A 26,750-nucleotide genomic window follows, 5' to 3' on the forward strand; every position below is an offset into this window, starting at 1 on the left:
GTGTTCTTGAGCATAATGAGTAATATACTAAGCTTAAAATAAGCTTTAAATGTCGCATAATATGCAATCATATTATAAAAGTAAAAATACATTTGACATATTATTTCATAAAAACAAAAATTTTTACTTCCATTGCAATGTCTAATAAATATTTAATGCATATATTAAATTATATGATAATAGATGTATTGTTGATCAGATTTTAAATAATGAATAAAATTATTTTTTTCTTCTAAAAATATCACTATCTACTCCTTCTCAATTATCATGATATGAATGATATGAAATATGTCTCATTAAATCTAAAATTTTAGACAATAATCTTTTTCTAATCTATGATTATCCATTAAATATATCACTTAAATGAAAAAATGTATTTGATTTAATTAAAAAATATGTTAAAATAGTATTCTGTTTTTTTTCTTTCTTTCTTTTCTTTTTTTTTTAAATACTATTCATATTACTTTGAAACTTGAAAAAGCAACGTAAAAACAAGTTTATTCAAGTGTTTCAAATCTCATCCAAAGAGGTGGTGTACTAAATCCGAACGAAACGGGAATTCGGTATTTTCTCTACCGGTTCGTCGTGGATCGCGAATATACTTGAATACACTCGAGTATACATGGCCGTGCTTTAGAGGACCAACAAAACAAACGGCATTTCTCGTCGAGCTACGAAAATAGCTTCTCGATGATTCCTCGAAAACGTGAGTATCGCTTCGAGTACAGCCACTCGTTCATATTAGGCTTTTACCTTTAATAATTGAAATGAATAGGTTATATACAATGTGCTGAAGATCCAATATTTTCTTCAACAAGTCACTTCAAATTGTCAATGTTTGAACAAGCTTCATTTTTTTTTTTTTCATTATTTAAACAGTATTGATTACTGTAATTATTGTTCTAATTTATCTTTTATTTTCTTATGTTTTGAGATGTATTTACATCTCATTTGCTTTAAATATACATACAATTAATAAATAATACTTTCAATTAAAAATAATGGAGCATATTAAATATAATAAGCAAAATTTTGAAAGAGGAGAAAATTTTTTTGTAATAAATCATTTAAAAAAAAATAATATTAATCATAAGATTAACGATAAATTATCTATTCTTTAGAACAAGAAAGGAAAATTTTATATTTACAATTGTAATCGACGTTGCAATTAACATTCATACAGATAATCACTTCTTTCCAATATTGTTTCCATCAAGTATCCATTTGATTCACTTCAAGTGAATCGAATTCGAAATAAGTTGATTAATATTTCTCAAACGTACATAATAAAACAGCTATTCCTCAAGGATTATTATATTAAACCAAGGGATATCCCTTCTCGAGCACCAACTCCCATTCTTCATTCAGCTTTTTTCTGAACATTTTTCTGAAACGAACGAAGATGATATGATTCCTTCGATAAGATTCGTTCATAGCCATTAAAGCTTGTTACACAAACGGCGCGAATGTGAAGAGGTTTTGTTCGAAGGGCGGACCAGCATCGACGATTCTCGTATTGTTCACCACTTCGCGCTTTAATTACGCGGCGCAATGAACTTCGTAACTGCTTTCCGGACTTCGACCACCCACCTCCTACACTCCAATAACCGGCATACACACGCACAAATTTTCCTCTTTTTTTTCTTTTCTCTCTCTTTTTTTCGAGCATTTTCCTTATGCACATGTATACGTATAATGTAAATCGATTCTTCGTTCTGCTCGATTGACTATGGCATCGGGTTACTGCAACGTTGCGATAATAATACCTTCGCCAGTTCTAAAAACCGGAGCGCATCGATTTTTTTCAACATGTACGTTGGTCGTGATTACACATTTTATTTTCGAATGCAGATTTTTAGGGCATGTTGATTTACGTTTATGTATTACGATTGAACAACTATAGTTTTAAAATCAAAGTGATATTCCAAGATTAAGATTAGATTATGAGAAAATTGATAGAAAAATGATAAATTAAATAATTAATAATAATTATGATATTGAATTAATATTGTTTGGAAAACTAGTTTTGGAAAAGAAGAAATTTTATTTAATATATCTATTTATATTATAATGATATAAAATATTTTTAAAAGATAATATAAAAAGATAGTAAAGTAGCTACACATTCCATTATTTCTTATCTTGTTTATAAATATAATCTATAAATTAAAACAAATATCTTTTATTTATTAGAGTTACTTATTTCAAAAAATTATTAGTAGTATTAAAATATTTTCTTTGATTTTTAAATATTTTTAAATATTCTTTTTATTTATCTATCATTTTTTTTGTTATAAATAATATTTTTTATTCTAAGGAAAATTAAAAGATACTTTTATATTTATAATAAAAGATTATATGAAAAATAAACAAGGAAACTTAAAAATTTATATCATATGAGATTTTTATACTACTATTCAAAAATCTATATTTGAAAAAGTCAATAAGAAAACAATATTTGAAATTGAAATCATCAGCAACCATTTTGAATATTGAACTTATAAAAACAAAAAGAGATTGAGATTTGATCACTGGAAAAATTTTAATTTCTGAAATAATCATAAATAAAGATTCAAACTTCATCAATTTGTTGGAATATTTTCTATTTTCCTATAAAAGATTTGTAAATGATTTTATAAACGTTTATTTCATTAAAAAATAATTTCTATTTTAAATACAATATATTCTACAGTATAATTATCTGTCAATTATAATGAAAATATAAAAAAAAGAGGAGCATAAATAATAAAGCATGAAGAACAAAGAAGAATCATCATGATTATATCATGATTTTACTATCTATTATTAACAATAGAAAGTTATTTTTTAGTTACTTTAGTTAATTATTCAAATATCAAATCATTTACATATCAAATATCAAACAATAAAAAGTAAGTACTCTGAAATGAAAACCTTCATGATCATGTTCAATCATAGTATTTAATCAATTTCACGAATCGGCTTTGTGTAATACAATTTGATTCAATTGGCGTGCCCAATAACGACTAATGCTTAACAATGTCTTAAATACATGAAAGTGGAAAACTGTTTAGTTAAATAGAATAGAATGTAATGTTAAATCGACGAGGAACAAAAGAGGGAAAGGGAAACCTCAACGGGATAACTTATGTAATCCCATTGAGCTTCGTTTCGCAAAGCTTTGTACCGAAAGCTGGTTTGTATACCACGAACAAAGCTTTTTTGCTGATCTAGTTAATATCACCAGCATGCAGAGAGCACATAAAACAAAAGAAAGTAGATTGCCACGTGGAATGCATGGTAAATATAGAGACGGTCTGGATAAATGCAATAAAAACTATGTAGGTTTCTGAACTGGCTAATCGATATTTTACGATAGCCCTTAGTAGCCATGAGTATATTTGCATGCGCCTAACAAATTTTATTTACCAAGAAAAAGAGAAAAAGAAAAGATTTTATTCCTAATTTTTCCGCGAAATAATTAATGTGCACAATGCACGAAAATTCGAAGCATTTCTTTGAATTAAATTTTATTCCATAAATTGAGCACAAATAATATCGATTATTATTTTCCAATCTCTTCATTTTCCGATTGTTTATTTAATAATTTTGATAAATAATAAAAAATAATACGTACTGACGTAAATAATATTATATATAAAATAATAAAATAATATTAAGTTATTAATAAATCATTTATTTTATTAAATTTTTTTGTTATATACGTCAATAATTTATAATTAAATGTATTAATATTTATGAAATTGATGTACTGAATATTGAATATTGATATATTGAATATAAATTTTGCAAATTGGAATAAATATCTGTTAATCTTGCAAAAAATATTATATTGTATAAATATTTGAATTTGAATTGAAAATTTGAAAAGAGAAAATGTATTTTATTTTAAAAAAAGAAAAATTCATTCAAATTTATTCAAATAATTCATTAGAATATTCTAACCTAAAATCATATTAAAAATGAAAGCTATTTCATATTTAAATATATAGAAAATTATGTAAAAAGAAATATACATATAATTTTCGTAAATTTTTTATCACATATTCATTGCAAATTGAAATATATTTGATCCAAAAATATAACATTAATTATATATATATATAATTGAGAAATATCGATATCAAAAAGAAATATCGATAACATGATAAAAAAAAAAATATTACATGAAATAAAAAAAATATAAATGAAAAATATTTTTAATAATAAAACTTTTATTATAAAAAACGTATTTTTACCTATTTCATTTTTATTTATATAACTAAACTAAAAAATATATCAATCGTTAATTGCGAGAGAATACGTCATACGAATAAAGAGAAAACGTTCCAACGAAAGTTGTTGATGACAAAAGCTTTCGATCCCAAATATATACTACTATAAACAGCAATACGAATGATCAATAATATTAATCATAAATCTCGAATATACAGAATTTTAACATTAAAACGATATTAAAAATATGTTATGAGTAAATAAAAAATTAAATATTGAATGAAACAGAGAAACAGAGAAACTGAAACAATATGAAAAAAAAATTTCACCAGATAACCAAAAAGTTCCAAAGTATATCGATTTGTCATTTTCTCTTTCTTTCATTTTTTCTAATAAATTATTGTAAAATAATGTAAAATACAAATTACCGGAAGGATTACAAAAAGTTAAAGGTAGATCGTCAAGCAGGAAGTTGCAAAGGAATGAGGAACGTGCAGATGCCTAAGTTTGAATCAATACAATAAGTGGGCCAGGTAGGGGTGTATAAGATCGCCCGAGGAGACAGAGGAACAGGCGGGAATGTGGGACAGTTTCGATGCGTACAGAGGAACATGCGAAACGGAGCGATAAAAAGGCGCGGTTAATTTCGGATTTCTTATAATTTATATTTTTGTCAAAATAATTTCAATCTTGAAATATAAATGAAGAATTAAACAAATAATCTCTAACAATATCATGCAATTTGGAATATAATACTGAAATCTATATTATAAACTTAATATTATGATATTATTATTATAAAGTTAATAAAACTAAAATATTATAAAACTTTACAATATGAATAATTGATAATAAAATATTAACATTTATATTTCTAAAGTAATCCAAATATAAATCTTCAAACACATATCATAAAGTTAAGGATAAATATTAATTATTAAAAATATTATATAATTTCTAATAATATATAATTGGATTATAAATCAATTTTAACGATTGATACTTCATTTCATGCTCTAAAAAACTGTTATTAATGGTACCTGACAATGTGAATCAACTGAGAATAATGTTTTGGACCAATGCCGAGTAGAGGAAGCAACGTGTGTCAGTGGAACATTGTTTAGGAGGGGAACAAACACTTCCTTTGCCAGATAGGATATATTTGCTGGGACAATGTCCGTTATATTACATTAGACGCATATAAAGTTAATCTTATTTGTCGAGGTTTATCGTTGCCGTTATAATATACCATAACGGTATTTTATAAATAAGATAATATTCTTTTTGCAGGTGCAACAAAATTAAAGCTTTAAAATCCGTGAAACCGTATTGGTACTATCAATGCATCGATTTTAATAACAAAATTGAAAAATTATCTTTTTTTTTCAAATATTATTCTATTCTAATATAATTTAATATTCATATTTTTTAATTAATCACAAATAATCACAAATAATCAAGTCATTTTCCATGTATATTTCAGAATAAAATTCATTATCTGCAGTAAGCTAATAAAATAATAAACGTTGATAATTTGATAATGATATATGAATATAAAATAGAAAAATATTAAAAATTGTTACAAATTTCCTATTTTCTATGAAATTATATATATAATCTATTCATTAATCATAATACAAAAAACATACGAAATCATGCATGTAATCAATCAAACATAGAACGCCGTCACGAGACATGGTGATGTACCTAACCTGGCCTACCGGTGTACATACCTTGGACGCTTTTGATGCGCGTGTCTCCAGGAAGGGTGAGAAGAAAAAAGTGTCGACGGTGTGGGGTCGCCGTCCCCGTGTCGACAAAGCTTCCTTTCGTATCGTTATATCACATACGCGATGTCATCAGGACAACTGCTGTTCTAAGAAAGTCGCCTGAGTGACGATGCAACGACACTTCTCGTGGCACTCGAGTGGCTATTGCTACTCTGAACACGGGATAAAACTGTCAAGAAAACTAAAGGCGTCGATTCTATGAACTGTTACAACAAATACAATTTATCCGAATGTAATTTTCACACGAATATATAATAATATTGAGCCTGCTTCGAATGAAAGTTACTAAATTTTATCCAACACGAGAATCTTGCAGTAAACAAACTCAATGCAATCTCGACGTATTATGCATCACGAGCCTCGCGGCCATCACTAATTTCAACTGGCACTGTTAGTGGCGCCATCGCCTCTTTAGACGGAAGAACAAGGAACTGGACCATTACGCGCGCGATAGTCGTGAATAATGGCGAAATACGTGAGTACTTATATGTCATACAAAATTAATATAAATTTAAGATTTTTCTTATTTACTTTATTTTTATTTAAAAAAATATTCACTCATAACAATATTTAGAAATATCTAATTTGATATATTGATTGAATTACAATATATAATTAAATAATAGTTCAATTAGATCATTTTTCATGAATTCTTATTTTACGTAAATATACAAAGAAGAAATATATATCATACGACAATGATTTGAAAGATATTTTTAGTATTATTGAGCAAAAAATTTGATATTTTAGTTATTAATTATTTTTTTTACGGTTAAAAATTTTATTTTTTAAAATTAATAAAAATATTTATAAATTAAGGTCCTTTCTCATTGCCGCGAGTATATTGTAAATAATTAGCACTTGAATAATTGCATAACTCACAAAAACCAGGTAATCCTTGGGGTCCAGGTGGTCCCCTCATCCCAGGAATACCTGTCGATAAACGAAACTAAAAATATCTGAGGAAGAATTTAAAAACATGTTTTTAACTTTTTTTTATACCTGGTCTGCCTGATTCTCCACGTTCTCCTTGCCTTCCAGGTAATCCAACGCCATCATTGCCAGGTGGTCCTATTAACATAAAATGCATAAAAAAAAAGAATGCTAAATTTATCAAGATAATGAAAGAAAAGAGTTCATGTATTACCAGACGGTCCTCTTGGACCCATAGGACCTTCTACACCGACACCTTCCGGACCTCTATCACCTTTTTCTCCCCGTTCACCAGGTGGACCTTGAGGTCCTATATGACCTTGTGGTCCTGGTAAACCATTAAAACCACGTTCCCCAGGTAAACCTGGAAGACCTGGATCACCTAAAAGATAATTTTCCATTATAAATTAATTCTAATTTTAAGGTAAAAAAATGTATTATTAATATTATAAGCATGCATTGTTAACTATTTCTAACTACATATAAATTAAATATATTATTTCCTTTTTCTAATTTCCTTAAGTTAATTTTAATACAATAAGGAATAATGGATTAAATTTAATTAATTAGGTTAGATTAAATCGCTATAAAAAGCATAAGAAGATAATAGAATTAGGATATTCCATCTCAAGTAGATACCTGGGATGCCCTGGGTTCCGGCTCGACCGGGACGGCCCTGTCGGGCCAACCCCGGCAACCCGGGTGGTCCTCGTAGACCTTCTGTTAGTTCTTTCAGCTTCTCTGTGACACATGCAGGATTCCATCGTCTTTATCGACGTACACAGCCATATGAGTTGTTAATCTCCGATCGATTGACTGTTAATCGAACGGACGTGCGTGTAGGTAAATAAATCATACATTGATGAATGCTGACTCTAACTACGGATGAAGGTGGAACTTCAAGCAATTTATGACAGAATAATGACGAATATCATTGTGAATATTTCAGAAATGTTAAGGATATTATTGTGCAATAACTATTCACCATTTACTATGGATTTTTGGGATTATTTTAAAAATGAAAAAAATAACAAAAATCCATAGCAATATCACCATCATGTTCTATTGTTTTAAGATCAAATGCAGGCAAATTAAATTGATAATCCTTTTTTTCAAGGGTATACCTGGACGACCTTGTGGACCAGGTGATCCAGGACGACCTGGACGGCCTCGGCCAGGTGGACCAGGTGGACCTTGTATTTGTGCTGCCATCTCAGTCATCTGCTCTATATACGTACAGCCGCAATAAAAGGAATAGTTATCTTTCTATTTTTTACTCAAAAAACAGCTCACATTATACTATTATATATATATTATACTTTTACTATTTCAACATTTTTACATTTTATATTTTTGTCATTATTTTGACATTTTTTAGACAGACAATCAGATTCTTTATGAATTGTACCTATAATTATTCAATTTTATTATTTTAGATAATATAATGATAATTTCCACCTTTTATTCTATTTCAATAAAATATCACTAATAAAATAAATAAAGTAATAGAGTAAGTATATGAAATAATGTTTAAATATCCACCTCGTAATACACTGGCACATATTTCTCGAATTTCTGAATCGGTGATACTCCGGCCTGGTGGTCCTTGAACTCCTGGTATTCCAGTTTGTCCTCTAATTCCTGGTGGTCCTTGAAGTCCTGGAGCTCCATTTTTTCCTGGTATTCCAGGTAATCCTATTTTACCTTCTGGACCTCTTTCTCCAGAAGGTCCTCTCTCACCTGGCTAATTTTTTATAAAAATATAATTTTGGAATTTTAGAATAATATCAAATTTAAAAAATATTTAAAAATAAGCGAAATCTCTTATTCTGATTTAATAATTGGAATACTTACTAATCCTGGTGCTCCTGGTAGACCTCTGGGTCCACTAACTCCTGGACTACCAATAGTTTCTAATACATTATTTGTACTTAACATTTCTGTACTAGTTCCAGGTGAACCCGGTGGTCCAGGAGGTCCTGGAGGACCTGGTAAACCTGATCGTCCTTCTAAGCCTGGAATACCAGCAACTCCAGGTAAACCTGGCGCACCCTAAAAAATCGAAAAATCTTTTTTCTTTTTAAATTTTAAAAATTAGATTATGAATGAAACATAGATATGACTTGTTTAATAACAACAAAAAGTTAAACTTACAATACTTCCAGGTAAACCACGTGGCCCGACAGATCCTTGTTCTCCTTGCTGACCTTTATCACCTTTATTTCCAGGTTGTCCATCGAGTCCTGGTAATCCTGGTTTTCCAATAGGGCCAACTATTCCTTGAGGACCTGGAGAACCTGATTCTCCAGATAAACCCTAATGATAATTTAATCAAATTTGAATTGCTTATTATTTATACAATAAAAATTGAAACAAATTTTAATTAGTTATTAAAAAAGTAAATTCGACATTCAATTTAATGTAGATTTACTTGTAATCCCGGTGGTCCTGGAGAACCAGGAGGACCGTTTTTTCCTTGTAATCCTGGAAGACCTGGTGGACCAATAGGACCAGGTTCTCCTTTTATTCCTGGAAGACCGTCTTTTCCAGGTATTCCAGGGGGACCTTGAGGACCAGGTAGTCCTGGTACTATTGAACCAACTATTGAACCTGGTAAACCTAAAAAATAAATAAATTTAATATATTAATAATTTATATAGAAAATATTAATTTTCAATTTAATTTACAAACCATCACGACCGGGTTCTCCAGCTTCTCCTTTTGCTCCTTGAATTCCAGGAGCGCCAATTTCACCTGGAGGACCTGGTAATCCCTGTGGACCCGGTATTCCAGGAAATCCTATTTCTCCTTTAAGACCTGGAAAACCAGGAAGTCCTGATTTTCCCTCTATTCCAGGAAATCCATTTTGACCTGGATAACCTTTTTCTCCTGTTTCACCTAAATTAATATATATAATGATTATGTATGTAATTATTGATTTAACCTTTGAAAATATAATTATAGTTTTTATTTAAAAAATTTACTTAATAATTTAATTTAAAAACAAGTATAAACATTTATAATTTTGCTCTTTTTTAAATTTTTTTCATAACTTGCTTTCAATTTATTATATATTTTTAAATTAGGTCATTTAATAGTAAAAATTCTGCAATTAGATATAGAGCTAGTCTCTTCTATTTTGAGAACGAACATACATTTAGTGATTAATAAAAGCAATGGGTTTACGAGTATTGCAGCAGATTGCAACAAATTGATTTACAATCACTTTGAATAGCTGTATTTAGGTCGATGTCGATATAGATGACAATATATCGTTTTTGTGTCACTCGTCAGAAAATACTAGAATTATAGCTTTTTATATTTGCTTTTAGATACCAGTGATCGAATCAAAAAAAAAGAAAAGTAATATAAAAGAAAGTAATATAAAATCAAATTCTTAATATATTTTTAATCTCTAGATGATTTCCATCATTTCATGATTGAAAAGATGACATTTATCTATATTAAAATTATTGTTTGATTAAAATTTATCCTTTAACTGTTGTGCTATTAAAATATTTTTAATCTATTTCTTTTTCAACTTATATTAATTTATTACATATTTTTTTAACATATTTCAATTTATTTAAAAAACAAAATTATAAGTAATAAATATAAATATAATTTTCTTTAATTTTTTTCTATTATATTAATTTTTTAATAGCTTTTAAAAATAATTTTTTTATTCAATTTAAATTTAAAATTCATGTAACATAAATAAATATGTATAACATCAAATTTATAATTTATATATTTTGTACAGATTTATAAGAAGAGAAAAGAAGAAAAAAGAGATAAAATAGAATAAATGGAAATATGCTAGTTAGATAGTTGAAGCCATTACTCGATTGTGCTCGACCTTTAAATATGAGACTGTTGACATAGTTTATTGGAAGGAATCATTCCTTCATGTCAATGATCTTTTGTAACATTATAATTAATGCATTAATTGAATCGAAGAAAATTCATTTATTATTTATTAACAACACTTTAAATCAAGAGACAACATATATAATATAAATCATAACAAAAATTTGTATTTATATAAGAAATTTATTTTCATGAAACAAATTATATTAAACAAAAATATGAATAATTATTATCAAATTTTCTTATTATTAAATTTTTTGAATACTAAAAAATAAACATTCCACGTTCACTGGCAGAATAATATATTTAACGATGAATCACTATCGCGCACGTGGACAATGGACACCCACAACTCCACGCGATTTTCTAACAAGATTAAATTAGTTTACGCTACAGTTCAAGGATTACTTATCTGATAAATCCATGTAATCGTATTTAACACGAACAATTAACATTTGACACGACTACTACTAATCTAAGAAAGAAACTTTAAAAATAGATATTAACCCACTACCTTTTTGGCCTTGTTCTCCTTTAACCCCGCGATCCCCTTTCTCTCCTTTTGAACCATTTTGACCTGGATATCCTTGAGGACCTAGTAATCCTGTAAATCGTGATAAAGAATCCCGATAATCGCTAATATTTCCTGGAGGTCCTGGATAACCTCGTGGCCCTGGAAGACCTTGATCTCCTTTCAATCCTGGAAATCCCATGTCACCCTGCAAAAAGCAAACTGTAAGCAAAATATAACTATCTTAATCAATTATATTAGTTAAGAGTAAATTCAAAGTGACATAATGTATAAATATAATGTATAAGCCCACTCTCTCTCCACATTCTCCTTTTGGACCAGGTGGTCCAATAGGTCCAGAAGAGCCCTTAGGACCTGGACCACCAGTAAATCCTCGTGCACCAGTAAACCCTTGCGGCCCCTAACAATTCCATAATAATTTACAATAAAACAGATCAATATATATCATTTTTATTATAAAAATATCATTATTTATTATTAACTCACTATTTTGCCTTGCTCGCCAGGCGGTCCTTGTAAACCTGGATGTCCAGGTAAACCAGGTTGTCCAATTGGTCCAGGTGGTCCAGGTGGCCCAGGTAATCCGGGTAGACCAGGTAAACCCTAAATAAATATACTTATATAATTATTTATATTAATTACATAATTATATAATTTAAAAAATAAATTTTAACTCCTATATAATCTTAAGAAATATATTCATCTTGATGCAACTTTATATATTATTGAAATAAAATTCTGTTAGACTTCTTACTATTGCTCAGATCTTATTTTACAGAGACAAATACAGATTATTTGATACAGATATTTAAAGTTGAATATATGAATACTTAATGAATTTATTTGAATAAGTACTGGGATTATTATTCTTTCTAATCAAATATTCGTGATATTCGATACAACTCTTTGTGAAATTTGAATATCTCAATTTGTGTCATTGTATTAAAAAAAAATTAATTAGAGAATATTTAATATTAAAAAATACGCTTTAAAGGGAAAATTATTTTATATTAATGTGCTATTTTGAAAGTATTAAATATTGAATGGAAATCGGATGAAAATGTTTAGCAATAAAGAGAAGAATTAACTTACATTAGTGCCATTAATTTCAGGAGATCTCTGTGGACAGATAATTTCACAGCTAAGTCTTCTCTGAGGTAATAAAGGGCTGCTAAGGCTCTTCTGTAATTACGTTAATTACAACCATGGGATCTTAATGGATTGCGAGGTTGTGTAAAATATATATATAGACTTACCAGTAATTCCTCACAGGTCTCTCTCTCAGGTCTCGTAGGATCGCAATTTAAGACCATCCATTGTATATCGATCTAAAAATATATTTCCAAAAGGAAGCAAATATCATGTTAAGAATAAAAAGAAAAAGCATTCGGATATTTAAAATATATATTCTGTGCTTTAAAATAATAGCTTAAAAGAAATTTACGAATTTTTTTTTTTAAAAAAAGAAGGTTTTAAAAAAGAAAAAGAAGATAGATATAATTTCCGCGCGAGTATCTATTACATATTTAAATTTATTGTAAATTTCAAATAAATATCTTTATATTTACATACAATACTTATTCTTTTAATTCGACTTAATTATCATAATATTCTCATGATTATAATATTGTATAGAAGCAACAATATCCGATAAAATAATGAAAAGGAAAAAAAAAAAAAAGAAAAAATATATAATTCTATTTAAAGATATTATAAATAAGATTAATTATAGATACGAAATAATTAAGAAAAGTGATGATGGTGCAATAAAATTCTATTAATCGAATAAATATTAACTTTAAATATTTTATTATTTTCTCCAATGACTTCTTTTTTAATACTAATAATATTAACTTATATTAATGAATATTTTGAACATTTATTAATTTAGACTTATAAAAAAATTCAGTTATATTTTCGTTCATTTCAAAAATTAATTTATCAAATTCCATAAACATGTTTGAGTTTTATTTTAATTTTCATAAATAAAAAGTGTATCATTATTTTATGTTTATTAATTGATTATAAACTTGTTTAAAAATCGATAATTTTAAAAACAAACTATTTTACAATATCGTTGTTTTGTACAATTTTTTTTTTCTTTCTTTGCGGGACTGTAATAATCATATTACAAGTTCGTTAAATTTTTCCATACGCATTACACACTTTGACAATAATACTAAATCTAGCTTGTCCCAGTTACGTCTCAACCTCGTTCATTATAAAGTGTTTATTAATTAAGTGCTCCTTAATTGCTGCATATAATGGATATACATGTATCTTATATGAACAAATGCGAGCAACCCCTATGGATGTGTCACATAGTATTCTGTGAAATTTACGCATGTTAATTTTCATATTAATTTCAATTGTGCATGTTTTCTGATTTTCATTAGTAATTTGTTGGAATTAAAAGATCTAAAAAAGACATTTCAACATTCCAGAAACATTTATTGCAACGTTTTACGAAACATCTGATTACATAAGAAAATATAATTATGAATGATATCGTGCCATTTATCATTAATTGGCAAAAAAAATTGGCGTTACAATAATATATGATGATATATTGACAAAATGGTCAATAATTATATATTACAGATTATATAATCGATTGAAATTGATTAATGAGCTATCAATAACGCTAGTTATTTTATCTTTTATATAATATCAAAAGTGAATGATCGAACTTACCGGTACAGTGAGCTTACTATGCGACATCTTTGATATCGAGATCTCGCCATCCACTTTGATCGGACCCCATGGCTTCACGTCTTGTGTGCCAACATATTCGCAATCGATATATATCACCAGCCTATCCTTGAAGGCTCCAATATCAATTTTGTGCCAATTCTTATCGAATATCTGTTCCAATCAAAATTTATGCCAATTTTGCTCCAAGAAAAATATAAAATTTACAGTAACAATATGTCAATCTAATCTAATTTAATTATTTCTTAAAAATGAAAGATTTAATAAATTTTTAAAATATTCTGCATCTCTGAAAAAATTATTTAAATATTTACACATATAACATTCTTATTTATATTTTATTAATAAATATATTATTGTTCCATAATATATTTTCATTTGTTTAAAAATCATAATTGAAATATAAATGAGAATCATCCTATCTTTCAAAATAGAAAAAATTCAAGGAAATGCAGCAAGCAGACAATTCTCTTCTGTTATTTGTTCAATTAATTGTTAATTTTCGCGATTCGTTAAGAATGTTACATCGCAAAGATTAACGCTTCTTTGATAACTTAACAAATGTCACGAATGGTATCCTCATCAATTTTTTCGATTTGCGAGGTCTTTCGCGTCTCGTCGCTTTAAAAAACCTTCAAACTATTTCGCAAGATGCTTACTCAATGATCCATGACACGATTTTCACGCATCCCGATGAAGAGGGTTTAATTTCTACGCCAACGCGTGATCTACCGATTGATATTTGACAGGAAGCTCGAGTTTTCATGATGAAATCACGTTTTGAAATATCCGCAATCGTTCGAGACTTGCTTTAATCATTTCACAATCCGCCATGACATTTTTAAGAGACAGCTAGCATTAAATATGACATGATCTGATCAATCTGACAATCCTCGACCTGATTAGTGGAAATGCATTTGGTTTATGAATATTTTATCCTGCTTTAAATTGTTTAAACTTGCACAAGGTATCTATTTTTCCTACTAAATTAGCTAATACAATTTTGAAATTTGTACAAATATATTGTTTCGATGTTACATGCCAAAGATATGCAAATTTTTCAATAAGAACGTGAAATGATTTTTCAAATTTGATGATAAAATAATAAAAATTAAATTGAAGAAATTAAAAATATTTTAATAATTGAAATAATAATCTGAATAATTACTTAATATTTTAAAAAATACATCAAAAGATGATAGATACAAATATTAAAAAATAAATAAAAAGATAAATGTAGTATAAGAAAATCTGATGAAATGAATTGAAATTTAAATTTAAAAAATGTTTCCAATATTTTATAATTTAAATTATCGATGGAATTTTTAACAAGACTTAAAAAAGACTTTACATTTTATACTCACATGATCGGCTGAGAACGATACTATTTGCATTTCATCACTTTTCACGAACAAATCCAAAGTTTGACCTTTTGGGTTCATTGCGATTAAAAATTGGGGCTCGTTTTCCATGTCGACGATTTTGATAATGTGCCAAGTATATTTCGATAGTTTTCTGGCTCTGAATGTGCAAACTACACTGAATTCTTCTGGCAATCCGTTTGGAAATATATTTCTGAGAAAAAATATAAAAAAGAAAAGAATTTTACACAATAGATGATTAACCATTGAATCGATTATTTTTAGATCGTTAAAAAATAGATATCGTACTTGGTTGGCAGAGTAATGTCAGTGTCTTTTTCCAATCTATAGGCTGTTTGCATACGATTACTACCTCTTACTCGTGTCACACCAGTATAATGTGTCTCCAAAAGATCCAATTTCAATTTACTGATAAAGTCAATTGTTTGGAGATCATCTTCACCTTGTTTGTAACCTTCGCATGGTCCATGTACGAAATCTGGGATAGTTTCCTCGCCGAAAATATATTCTACGAAAATTTTGTTAAATTATAAACAATTTCAGTTAAATGAACCAAGGCGGAAATAGACTGTAACGGAGACAAAGCGGTTTCATTCTATTTCCGTTTCAATTTGTCTAAGTAAATCGCTCAATGAATAAGCCTTAACTGATATCTCTATGTTTTTTTGGTTTCTAAAATCGATATTCCAAAGATTTCCCATGAATATAATTAAAATTCTATATAAAAGAGATTATTAAAAATTCATTATAGAAAATTATTTTTAAGATAAAAATTTTTAAAAATAGATAATTCATTTATAATTTCTTTTATAGTTGAAGAACAATTATTAATAACAAAATATTACATAAGATATTCTTATTTTAGATCATGCAATGTGATATAATATAAATAATATAAATAATGTTTCTGCATTGTAATATTTATATGTATTATTTTGAATCATTATGTGTGAAACTTCTAAACAAACGACCATCTTTTATCTCTATTATAATATCTATTGTGAAGACAATAATTATCTAATTATCTCTAAGATAAAAAATAGGAAGATAAAATATTACGAAAAACAAATAAATTGGAAAAATAACAAATTTAAAAACTTACGTGTGAATTGTACAAATAGGAATATCCATACTGAGAAGTACATTCGCAGATCCAAATTGATTCTGTAATAAAAAACATTATTTTTAATATCATATTTCATATAAATATTTTATTTTTATTTTTAATTATTACTCATATATAAAAATATGGAATTTATTTCTCTATATCAAAATTATTCTATTAATAACCTTATTTATAAAGCTCGAATTTTTCTATAATATTTTAAAGATAATTGAAAAAATAACTGAATATAATTAAATAAAATTAAATTACTGAAGATCAAAACTATGTTTGATCTTACATAAAAGATATTTAAAATATTGTGATGATTATATAGATTATAAAGAATTATTATGATTTATGAAACTGATATTGAAATTGAAAAAAAAAAAAGATGATTAAGAAGCATTAGTAATTATATTAAAATTTTTTAAATAAAAAATTAATCATCGATCCTGCCAGGATTCGAACCTGGAATCTTCTGATCCGTAGTCAGACGCGTTATCCGTTGCGCCACAGGACCGCATTGATTACGAATTTTAGTTTTTTTATCATAAAGAAAAAATAAATTATATTTTTAAAAACATTTATATATTTTACATTTCATATTATCGTTTCTTTTTAATAAAATATATTGAAAATAATTTTACTTAAGAGTAAAATAATCGATAAAATTTTATTTTTTCATTAATATTAAATGCACTATATTTGTAATGATATTTTAAATAATTACAATAATTATAATATTATTACATATAATTAATAAATAAATATAAAAAAAATAATTATTTTCTGATATAATATAAATTTATTATGTTTTATATTAATTTTTTATGAATTTACTTATTTTGTAAAATAATTTAAACGAAATTCTGTATGTAACTATTATATATATTCTGAATAATAAACATATATTTAGTAAAGCATTTTTAATCTGACATAATATATTCCTAGTAATTATCAACAATGTAAGTTGATATAACATAATAATTGCTAATGATAAAATCTTGTAGAATTTATATATACGTATATATTCTTTTAGAAATATACAATATTCAATAGATATTGAAGTTTAATTGAATTAGAATAATTATAATTTTCATTATATAAATTTATTCGTTATAATATAAAGTTATGCTATAAAATAATCATATATGTATCATACATACATAAGCATAATAAATATAGATTATAATGACATTACAATTTCTTTAAGTTCTCTACATACATATGTATTTATTACCAAGTGACAAAAATAAATACATAATATATTTCAATAAAAACTATTTTTTTTTTGCATAAATAGAACTTTAATTGATAAACGTATCTATTCTCAATAGATTTATAAAAATACAAAAATAGATAATGAATATAAAAGTATTTCTTATAATTTTTTTTTTTTATTTTTATATACAACAATAATATATTATATCGAGCTGATTTATGTATTTCGTCGGTAGTCAGTCAGTAACAATACTGCGTCAGAAATTCTTTTCCGTTACCGGCAAGATAAATACACTGTAGCCGGCTGCGATATGGTGTTAGTGAGGGCCACATGGAATAAAATGCAGACACGCATTGGTTGTGTTTTATACAACCTTGCTTCCTATTGGTTGAACCTCGTGGGTCTTATCGGATTACTTGACTATGACTACGTGGCGTTGCCATACTGCGATGTTGGGTCTACCAAAGTTTCAGTTTTCTGTGTTACGTTGAATTGAATTGAAGAGAAAAAGTAATAGTATGCGTTTTCATTTTCTTACCTATTAGCTAGAAACGATTATTTTTATAATTATTATACTTAAAAAGTCAATTTATAATCATAATAGTGGGGATAGAATATGTATTTGGCAACATTGGGATTACGTCATCTGATGCAACTTTGTTTACTTATGTTGTTCATATATTTTGCAGATTTAGTATTATTTCTTTATGTTGTTTGATTAAGTTTTGTTTTTTTTCAATAATTTTATGTAATCTGGAAAAAAATCTTTATATTTGAAGTTTGAAGATCTATAATTTTTTCTTAAGTAAGTATTGAATTTTTTTTGAAATATTTATTTAACATTTTGAAGTATTTATTATGTGATAAGATAAAATAAAAGAAAAGAAATTTATTTAAAGAGCATTAAATATTTATATGAACATATAAAATAATATAAAAAATATTTTAAATCAATTAAGATCAAAAAAGATAAAACAATTTTAATCATAATAATGCATTTGTTATTTTATATAAATTTGAAGAAATATTTGTAAAATATGTACTTTTAATGAAAAAAAATATATAAAAAAATTGCAATGTATTTTTTGATTACTTATTTCTTTTTTTTTTTTGCAAAACATCAACCTTATTTACATGATTATTCAACAATAAATTATAAAGAATTTGATCTATATTTCTGTAAATCTTTCTATAATTAATGTAATGAAAATATATAAATTTATTTTAAAAAATTATATGTTAAAGTTATATTAAAAATATAATATTAAAAATGTATTTAAAATAAATTTAATATTAATATAATATATTAATTAATTTGATGTTTAAATTTAATTTAAACTATATATCTTTATACTTTATTATTTTAAATAAATAATATTTTTGTTTGATTTATTTATTTTGTACATAATAACACTATTTTTATTATCTTATATTTTTATCTTTATCTTTCAAATTAATAATTACAATAATAAAATTATAATCAGGTTATAAATAAGTATTTGAAATTAATAAAACAAAATATTAAAATATAAAATATAAAATATTATAATAAACACTTATAATTCATATATTTATTGTAGCTTGAAAAAAATACATTTTGAAATATTATATTCACAAATATTATGAAAAATTAATTAACTTTATATGTAAACTTATTAGACACACTATATATAAACGTACAAATAGCTATTATAGCTATTAAAATTATTATTTATAATATTCTATATATTTCTCAATTACTAGTAAAATAATATTATAAAATTTTTAATATATCATTGTATTATATTATTTATATCATTATTAATTTATAATATTTAAAAAAATCTCAATTTAGCATTTTCTATCAACAGGGATTCATGAATTTAGAAGATGGCGCCACATATACAACGGGACTACCACAGCATTGGAGATCCAAGTAGATACTCGTTGAGGACATTCAGGCATGGTGAAAAACATTGTCTACAATCTCACAATTTTGACGTATCGAAAGTAAATGGGAAAGAAGATTTTTTTCGTTGTATGGGTCTTCAAATGAAAAGATATCAGTACAAATACAAAATGCCAAATAGTGATCATAAGGTTAAAAAAATTAATATTCCCACTGGTGTAACATTACGTGATTGCCGTGTTATTATCCTGGGGGCGACATGTGAACTATGCGGGAAGTGTTTTAAATGTAAAACAGATTTGAATATACATAATTCATTAAAACATCAAACACATGAAAAAATTCATATAGCTATAAAAGGGACACAATGTAGTGAAAACGATATTGATGTGTGGGAAGAAATTCCAAAATCTTTAAATTATACAACAATTGAATCTAGTAAAAATTTTATAACAAAACTACATAAAAAATTACATTTAACTTTAAAAATAGGAAAGGAAGTTATCTCTAAGATATCGGTAAAGCGGAAACATTTAAAAAGAAAGAAAATTAACATACATACACAAACTGAGCTACATTGTGAAAGTGAATTAATTACAGGTGAGAATGAGTATGAAAGTGTCGTTTCTCGTATCGATCCTTCTGTGTTCTGTAATAGTCCTTGTCTACGTTGCAACTCCTGTATACACGTGGTAGAAAGTTCGAATCGATATGCGGCTGGTAACATTGTAGCAGATAAGCAAGTAGTTTACGGAAACAGTGCAATGCAAGAAGAAAATCATATTTCGAATAGACTATCATGTGCAACCTGCGCAAACGAAAAATGTAGCATTGTTCATGAATGCATTTCTTCGTCACATGTGAAATGTGCTCATAATAAAACGAAAGATGAGCTACAAAGTGATAATTTATCAGAAAGTACAAATATTTCGTCAAAACCAATTAGACAAACTTGTCTACAAAATAAAAACGAAAATAAGAAAGAAATAGATATTAACGCAAATCAGATACAAAAAGATTTTATTATAAATGAGATAGAAAAATACGCCTCTGAAAACTTACAGGATATTTCTAATAAAATACAAGTAATAGTGCCATTAATTATGCCAATAATCGTGCCAAATACAAATGTTTCAAGTTCACCTATTAAATTAACAATACAATCAATGCCAGTAGAACAAAAAGAACAACAGCAATCATTGCAACCAGAAGAAGGACAACAACACTATCTTCAAGAACAATCGCAAGAAAAACAAAAACAATCGCAACAATATTCACAACATCTACAACAAGACCAACAAATGAAACAAAAACAAGAACAATTGCAAAAACAATCGCAACAATGCTCACAACAACAACAACAACAACAACAAAATCAGCAAATAAAGCAAGAATCACAGCAACATTTGCAACAAAATCAGCAAATGAAGCAAGAACAACAACATCTACAAGACCAACAAATGAAACAAGAACAACAACATTTGCAACAAGATCAGCAAATAAAACAAGAACAACAACACTTTCAAAAACAATTGCAAGAACAACAAAATCAGCATCAATTACTACAAGAAGAGCAAATGAAACAAGAACAACAGCAACATCTGCAACAAAACCAACAAATGAAACAAGAACAACAGCAACATCTGCAACAAAACCAACAAATGAAACAAGAACAACAACAACATCTGCAACAAAACCAACAAATGAAACAAGAACAACAGCAACATCTCCAGGAACAATTGCAAGAACAACAGCAATATCTCCAGGAACAGTTGCAAGAACAACAAAGTCAGCATAAACTACTACAAGAACAACAAATGAAACAAGATCAGCAGCAATATCTACAGGAACAACAACACCAACTTAAGAAAATTTCTATTCTTACCATGAAAGACGATGTTAATAACGAAATAGAAGAAGTATTACGAATTGTTAGAGGACGTATCACTAATACAGAGATCAATCATGAATCGCCAACTCGATTCGAACAAGAGATGTTAGTACAAGACGCCATTAGAGATATGAAGAGAATGGAAGAGCAAGGCTGGCACTTGCTGGAAAAGAAAATAAGCGGATCTATAATGAAAAAGAAACGCAATATAAAATCTAATATCAAATGTAGCAATGCAAACGATGAATATGCCAAAAGGAAGAAAAATATCGTAAGTGAATCAAATTCAGAATATAAAAATTTAAACAAAGAAAAATATATTTCAAATGTAAAGGAACATACGAAAATACAAAGTAATAATAATGTGTCATTGTGTGCGTCGGATAATACAAAAGAAAATTTAATGATATGTAATGAAAATATCAATACAACATCTGAAATATTACGACAATATAATATTAATTATTGCAATGATATATTCGAGATAAAAAACAATATGGAAAATATTCGAGAATCTATTAGCCGATTTCTTGCCCCATGTTCCGGTGGAATGGAAAATAGAAGTAATGTACCGGTCGTAATAGATCTAGTCAACGGTACCGATGAATAGTAATGGAAACGGAAATGATGCGTCCGGTGTATAATGATAGAGCTTTATAAAAATGATATTGAAAAATAATGATGAATTCGTTTATGAAACGAAAATGTTAAAATATATTTGTTATGAATAATTTTCTAATTTTTAATGTTGATTTTGAAATTAAATTTTTATTGTTATACTTTTTTCCTGATGTGTCTGATTGAATGGAAATTGGTTAAATGATTAAATATAATTAGAGATATTAGGGAATAATTTTTACCGTATAATAACATTGAAAAATTCTAAAAAATTTTTGATGACGAAATTATTAAATGGAAATTTGTATAATAATATACAAATATAAATATTGTATATTTTTTGTACAAATCATTTCCAATATGAATTTACAAAGAACAATATATCTTCAGTATTATTTCATCATAAAATATGAAATATATGAGATCTCGTTATTTATGAATAATAATACTAATAGGATTTCAATTTTTCAAAAAACGAATACTTTAAGAATAATTCAAAGAATTGCTGTTTTGAAATACTTAATATTTTAATTGATCTTTCCAAAATTTTTCTCAATCATTGCAGTCATAATATAAATTATTATTATTAGTATAAATAATGATAATTCCTTTTAATAGTTGAATTTATCATTTTGTTTTTTATTTCCGTTTAGATCAGACGTATTTATATATATATATATATATATGTATTGATGTTGAATAAGTATGAGTGATACTTCTTAATAAGTACATAATTATACAGTTTAGCTGAATTTTGATTATTTCATTATCACATAGCTTTATTTTATCACTAAAAAGGAAAAGTTAGACAAAGGAGTAATATCAAAAAAGTAATATATTTTTTTTTATCGTTTAAAAAAAAGGGAGATACATAAAAATGCATCCATAATAATGAACATACTGTCACTTATCTTTTGTTGATACAAACATAACGATAAATAATAGGTGAACTGGTTAAAAAACTACTTTCTTATGAATAAGTAACAGATCTGAAATATTTCAACTATATCGAAACATTTTGTAAAAACTATTATATCATTTGTTAATCTCTATTATAAAAAGTTTGAACAATTCGAAGGAATTAAAATATGTATTGATAATATCAAATTATATTAGCTGTTATTGCAATATGTTTATATTAATAGTTATATAATGGTCACATGTTTATTAGGGACGCATATATTTAAATCAAATTCTATTTATTTTTATTAATAATAACAGTTTTGTTGTTTTTTTTTTTTTTTAATAATTTACATTATACTTTTTCAATCTCCCCTAATCGATTTCTTGTTTTAATGATGAAATAAAACTAATAGTAAAATTGAAACTGAGAAAACTGCATAATTAATCGTTTAATTGTTGTGTTCTATTCTATTGTACACGAATCACAACAATAATTACATTAGTAATTATTATTGCCAAATATTATAATACTGTAAAATGATATTACTTTTATATATTTATTATATTCTCTTGGAAAAAGAGAAATGAGATATGCTTTTTTCTGTACAAATAATATCATAAATAAGTGTAATAACCATTAAATCATTTTATATTACGTTACTGTTTAATGTGCGATATATTAATAATTTTGTATTTTTTGTAATAAATGTTCTTAAAAAAAATTATTACACAATTATTTAATATATGATAATAAATATTTTTCAGAAATTTATGAAAAATATTTTTAAAAAATATCTCGGCATTCCAATTACAGTGAGAAGTTAACATTGCGTGATTGATTTAAAGTGCCGAAGATGATTCATTTTAACACATTTAAAAAAAAAAAGTTTCTATAATCTATTATAGATTATAGAATACAGACATTAATCTACATAACGGTAATTACTAAAAAAATAAAAACGATCTTTGAATGATGCAATTCTTATTTTATATTTTATCGATGATCTTATCGAAGAAATTTGAACTTGCAATTAATGCTTAACTCTTACTTTTAATAGTCATTATATATATTCTCACGACATTTATCACAGGAATTTTATTTATCTTTACACGAGATCGATACATTCGTAAAGTATCGAGAACAAAATGATTGATGATGACAATTGAAATCAGCAATGCAAGGAACATTAATTCAGACCAATAAGAAAATTTCATTATCATAATAATAACTAAAAAAAAAAAGTTATTATATAAAATAATAGTTGAAATTTTCTGATTAAATCTTTAAGTTAATAATCTTCTTATTTTTCGAAATTTTTTCACGTACATCACATTGAAACAATTACAACGAAAGATATATTACTTGTAACTATTATAGAGAAAACATATAAAATATATTATCGATTATTAAATACGACATTATTGAAATTAATATGCGTATTGTGCAACTTATTTTTCGAAATAAACGTGATTGAAAAATTAGCAAATGAAATCTTATTTATTTATCAACATTGTTATGCACTAAAGAAAGAATAATATGTCATAGTATATCTTGTTACAGAACAATGGAGATAGTGATTTAAGATTTAGAAGCTAGAAATATTTCACTGTGACACAATGTAAGAGAAATGTAAATCAAACAACGATACACAATCAAACGACTAACAAGAATGTTGAATCGCAATAATAGTGAAGATTGTTAAAAGAATTCATATGAAAATGGTTAAACATAAAAATATTGAAAATCTAATATCCTCACTTTGAAATCAAACCTCAATTTGTAATAAAAAGAGATTTTTTTTTTATTGATTTTATAATAAATAATGAAAATAAATGGCAATAGTTTCTCATCAATTTTAATGATTTTGAAATATGTTGTAAAAGACATTATTTTGCAATTTTTTCCAATCTGCTGTAGAACATTAACTTCTCCCTCTTAAGAAATCTTAATAAGCTTGAAATATATTGTAAACAATTTCATTTTTAATTACTCTTTCTATTACATAATCAATAATCGGTTTTAATTTTCGAATTATTTGCAAAAAAACTTTTGTATACCATTAAATTCTATCTATAGGTATGCATCTGTGACAAAGTACGCGTCACTATGCGACTGTCGTTTAAAGATGGCAACCATATGTATATATAACGGGTGAGCTTATCAAAAATCTATTTCTTCATAAATTTAAACGAGACCTTCCTTAAGATTTTTTTATGATGTATATACATATATATACACATGGAAAAATTAACTTCAATTATTGCAATTTAAATCACCATTGTTTTATATTTTATTATCATATTCGAAATATCCAAAGCATCCATACACCCGTTATATATAAATAGTTGAGAAATAGTATACAGTTGCACGTGCTTCTACGAATGCATACATCATGAATGCATATAGATAGAATTCAAGTTAACAGTATCGAAAATTTTTTGCAAAAACTAAGATAGATCATCAATTGATGAAAGAAAAAAATTGTTCAAAACGATATCCTTTATGATATATTTCAAGATCATTGAGATCAGATTTATCTTGAATATATACATATGTATATACAAATTACTTACTGATCTAATAATAAAAATTACATGTAAAACATTTGTGATTGTTATTGTAATTTAAAAAATGAAAGAAAGGATCAAAGAAAGACTTCCATCAAAAAAACTAAGAAAAAAAAAAGAATAAAAGAATATTATAAAATAGAATATTTTTAGAGAATAGATCGTGTCAGCAGAATGATTGAATTTCTCACGATCGTTAAACCTCTCGATACAAATAAATGGTTCGTCAAAGTTTTAGCATGTGCGAGAGAATCCACGTGTTACCGGCTTTTTCTGAAGAAGCTTCTTCCGGTCGTGTTAAAGCGCGACGAAAATCTTTGGTTGGAGAACGTGTGCTTTCGATAATTGCTGCTCGATCAGCGGAAATCAATGAATTGGCACATATAAATACGTGTATATATCCGTTTAATTTATGTCACACAATATTTAAGACACAATTAAAATTGTAAGACGAGTCAACGCATTGCACGACTGCCTGGCATGAACTGATAAGCCCTGGAGAACCGCATGGCTTGCCTCTCTCCGTCTCCCTTCAAGGAGATTCGATCTTGCTTTCCATCTTCCGTCATCGAGGAGAAGAGACAATTACTGTTGATCGTGAATTAGCATATGTATGCAGAGAAAGGAGTTTGTGCGTTTTCATTGGAATTTCGATTTTCTTCTTTTCATTTGTTTGTAATAGAAATTTCTGCTTTTATTATCTTATCAAAATCCTAATAATGGTAAAATTTATAAAATTTTGAAAAACAATTTTATTGGAGAAATTTAATTTTTTGAGATAAAAAATATAATTGTATTGGAAAAATAAAATATAGTTAAATTGGAAAAAAATGCCTGATCTCAGAGGATAAATATGAAGATTCTAAATTTATTTAAAACAATGATATTTATTATTAATTTTATTATTTGCTTTATAACCTTAAGTTTTACTTTATATATAATATTGGTAGAGAAAGTAATTCTATGCCAAACCGCACAAACTTGAACACTTTCTTTATGCAACAGAATCGTGAAAAGCTGAATAATAATTAAACATACTTATACGTACTTGTAATCAGAAAGTTTCGATATCGAAGTGATATTAAGTTACCACTCTATGCATAATCTTCTAATGAAAGTTA

At 26.5% G+C, this 26,750-nt stretch overlaps 3 protein-coding genes, 1 long non-coding RNA gene and 1 other non-coding gene across 9 annotated transcripts in view; 2 read left to right on the forward strand and 3 right to left on the reverse strand.

Moving 5' to 3' along the window:
* LOC411673 (dystrobrevin beta) overlaps nt 1–6,375 on the reverse strand; it is a 19,281-nt gene extending 12,906 nt beyond the window's left edge. Inside the window, exon 1 of the mRNA XM_006561253.3 lies at nt 5,949–6,375. The gene's annotated coding sequence lies outside the window, so the exon portion shown is untranslated. The remainder of the gene's footprint in view (nt 1–5,948) is intronic.
* LOC100578454 lies at nt 486–7,439 on the forward strand. The gene is made up of 3 exons (XR_003304814.1): nt 486–706; nt 5,895–6,480; nt 7,047–7,439. It is a non-coding gene; the product is annotated as an uncharacterized LOC100578454 (long non-coding RNA).
* On the reverse strand, nt 6,528–26,292 carry LOC409448 (collagen alpha-1(IX) chain). Of its 5 annotated transcripts, XM_026441175.1 has the most exons (20): nt 25,894–26,290; nt 16,537–16,598; nt 15,723–15,942; nt 15,417–15,627; nt 14,035–14,205; nt 12,597–12,668; nt 12,433–12,522; nt 11,827–11,943; nt 11,633–11,740; nt 11,323–11,527; nt 9,630–9,836; nt 9,370–9,557; nt 9,093–9,254; nt 8,793–8,990; nt 8,481–8,682; nt 8,063–8,164; nt 7,578–7,679; nt 7,153–7,320; nt 7,008–7,076; nt 6,528–6,938 (listed from the first exon to the last, which is right to left on the reverse strand). In XM_026441175.1, the coding sequence occupies exons 2-20, from the start codon at nt 16,577–16,579 to the stop codon at nt 6,820–6,822; spliced, it is 2,754 nt and encodes a 917-aa protein (XP_026296960.1). In that variant the 5' UTR covers nt 16,580–16,598; nt 25,894–26,290; the 3' UTR covers nt 6,528–6,819. The 5 variants fall into 5 exon arrangements, with proteins under 5 accessions (XP_026296960.1, XP_026296962.1, XP_026296961.1 ...); XM_026441177.1 differs by lacking the exon at nt 8,063–8,164 and having other exon boundaries at nt 25,894–26,291; XM_026441176.1 differs by lacking the exon at nt 7,578–7,679 and having other exon boundaries at nt 25,894–26,284.
* TRNAR-ACG lies at nt 16,987–17,059 on the reverse strand. The gene has a single exon. It is a non-coding gene; the product is annotated as a tRNA-Arg (tRNA).
* Nucleotides 17,968–22,612, forward strand: LOC102655446 (bromodomain-containing protein DDB_G0280777). The gene is made up of 2 exons (XM_006561259.3): nt 17,968–18,566; nt 19,612–22,612. The coding sequence occupies exon 2, from the start codon at nt 19,631–19,633 to the stop codon at nt 22,148–22,150; it is 2,520 nt and encodes an 839-aa protein (XP_006561322.1). The 5' UTR covers nt 17,968–18,566; nt 19,612–19,630; the 3' UTR covers nt 22,151–22,612.
* Nucleotides 26,293–26,750: the final 458 nt, after the last annotated feature.

Source organism: Apis mellifera, linkage group LG6 (genome assembly GCF_003254395.2).
Source record: "Apis mellifera strain DH4 linkage group LG6, Amel_HAv3.1, whole genome shotgun sequence".
Taxonomy (NCBI): Eukaryota; Metazoa; Arthropoda; class Insecta; order Hymenoptera; family Apidae; genus Apis; species Apis mellifera.

Excerpts from the sequence above, each read along its gene's own strand:
- LOC409448 (XM_026441175.1), bottom strand. The coding sequence starts at position 16,579 with ATGTACTTCTCAGTATGGATATTCCTATTTGTACAATTCACAC. Across the intron at positions 14,206-15,416 it reads TATCGTTCTCAGCCGATCAT|ATATTCGATAAGAATTGGCA; the intron begins GTGAGTATAAAA and ends TGATTGGAACAG. Across the intron at positions 11,528-11,632 it reads AAGGAGAATGTGGAGAGAGA|GGTGACATGGGATTTCCAGG; the intron begins GTGGGCTTATAC and ends TGCTTTTTGCAG.
- LOC102655446 (XM_006561259.3), top strand. The coding sequence starts at position 19,631 with ATGGCGCCACATATACAACGGGACTACCACAGCATTGGAGATCCAAGT.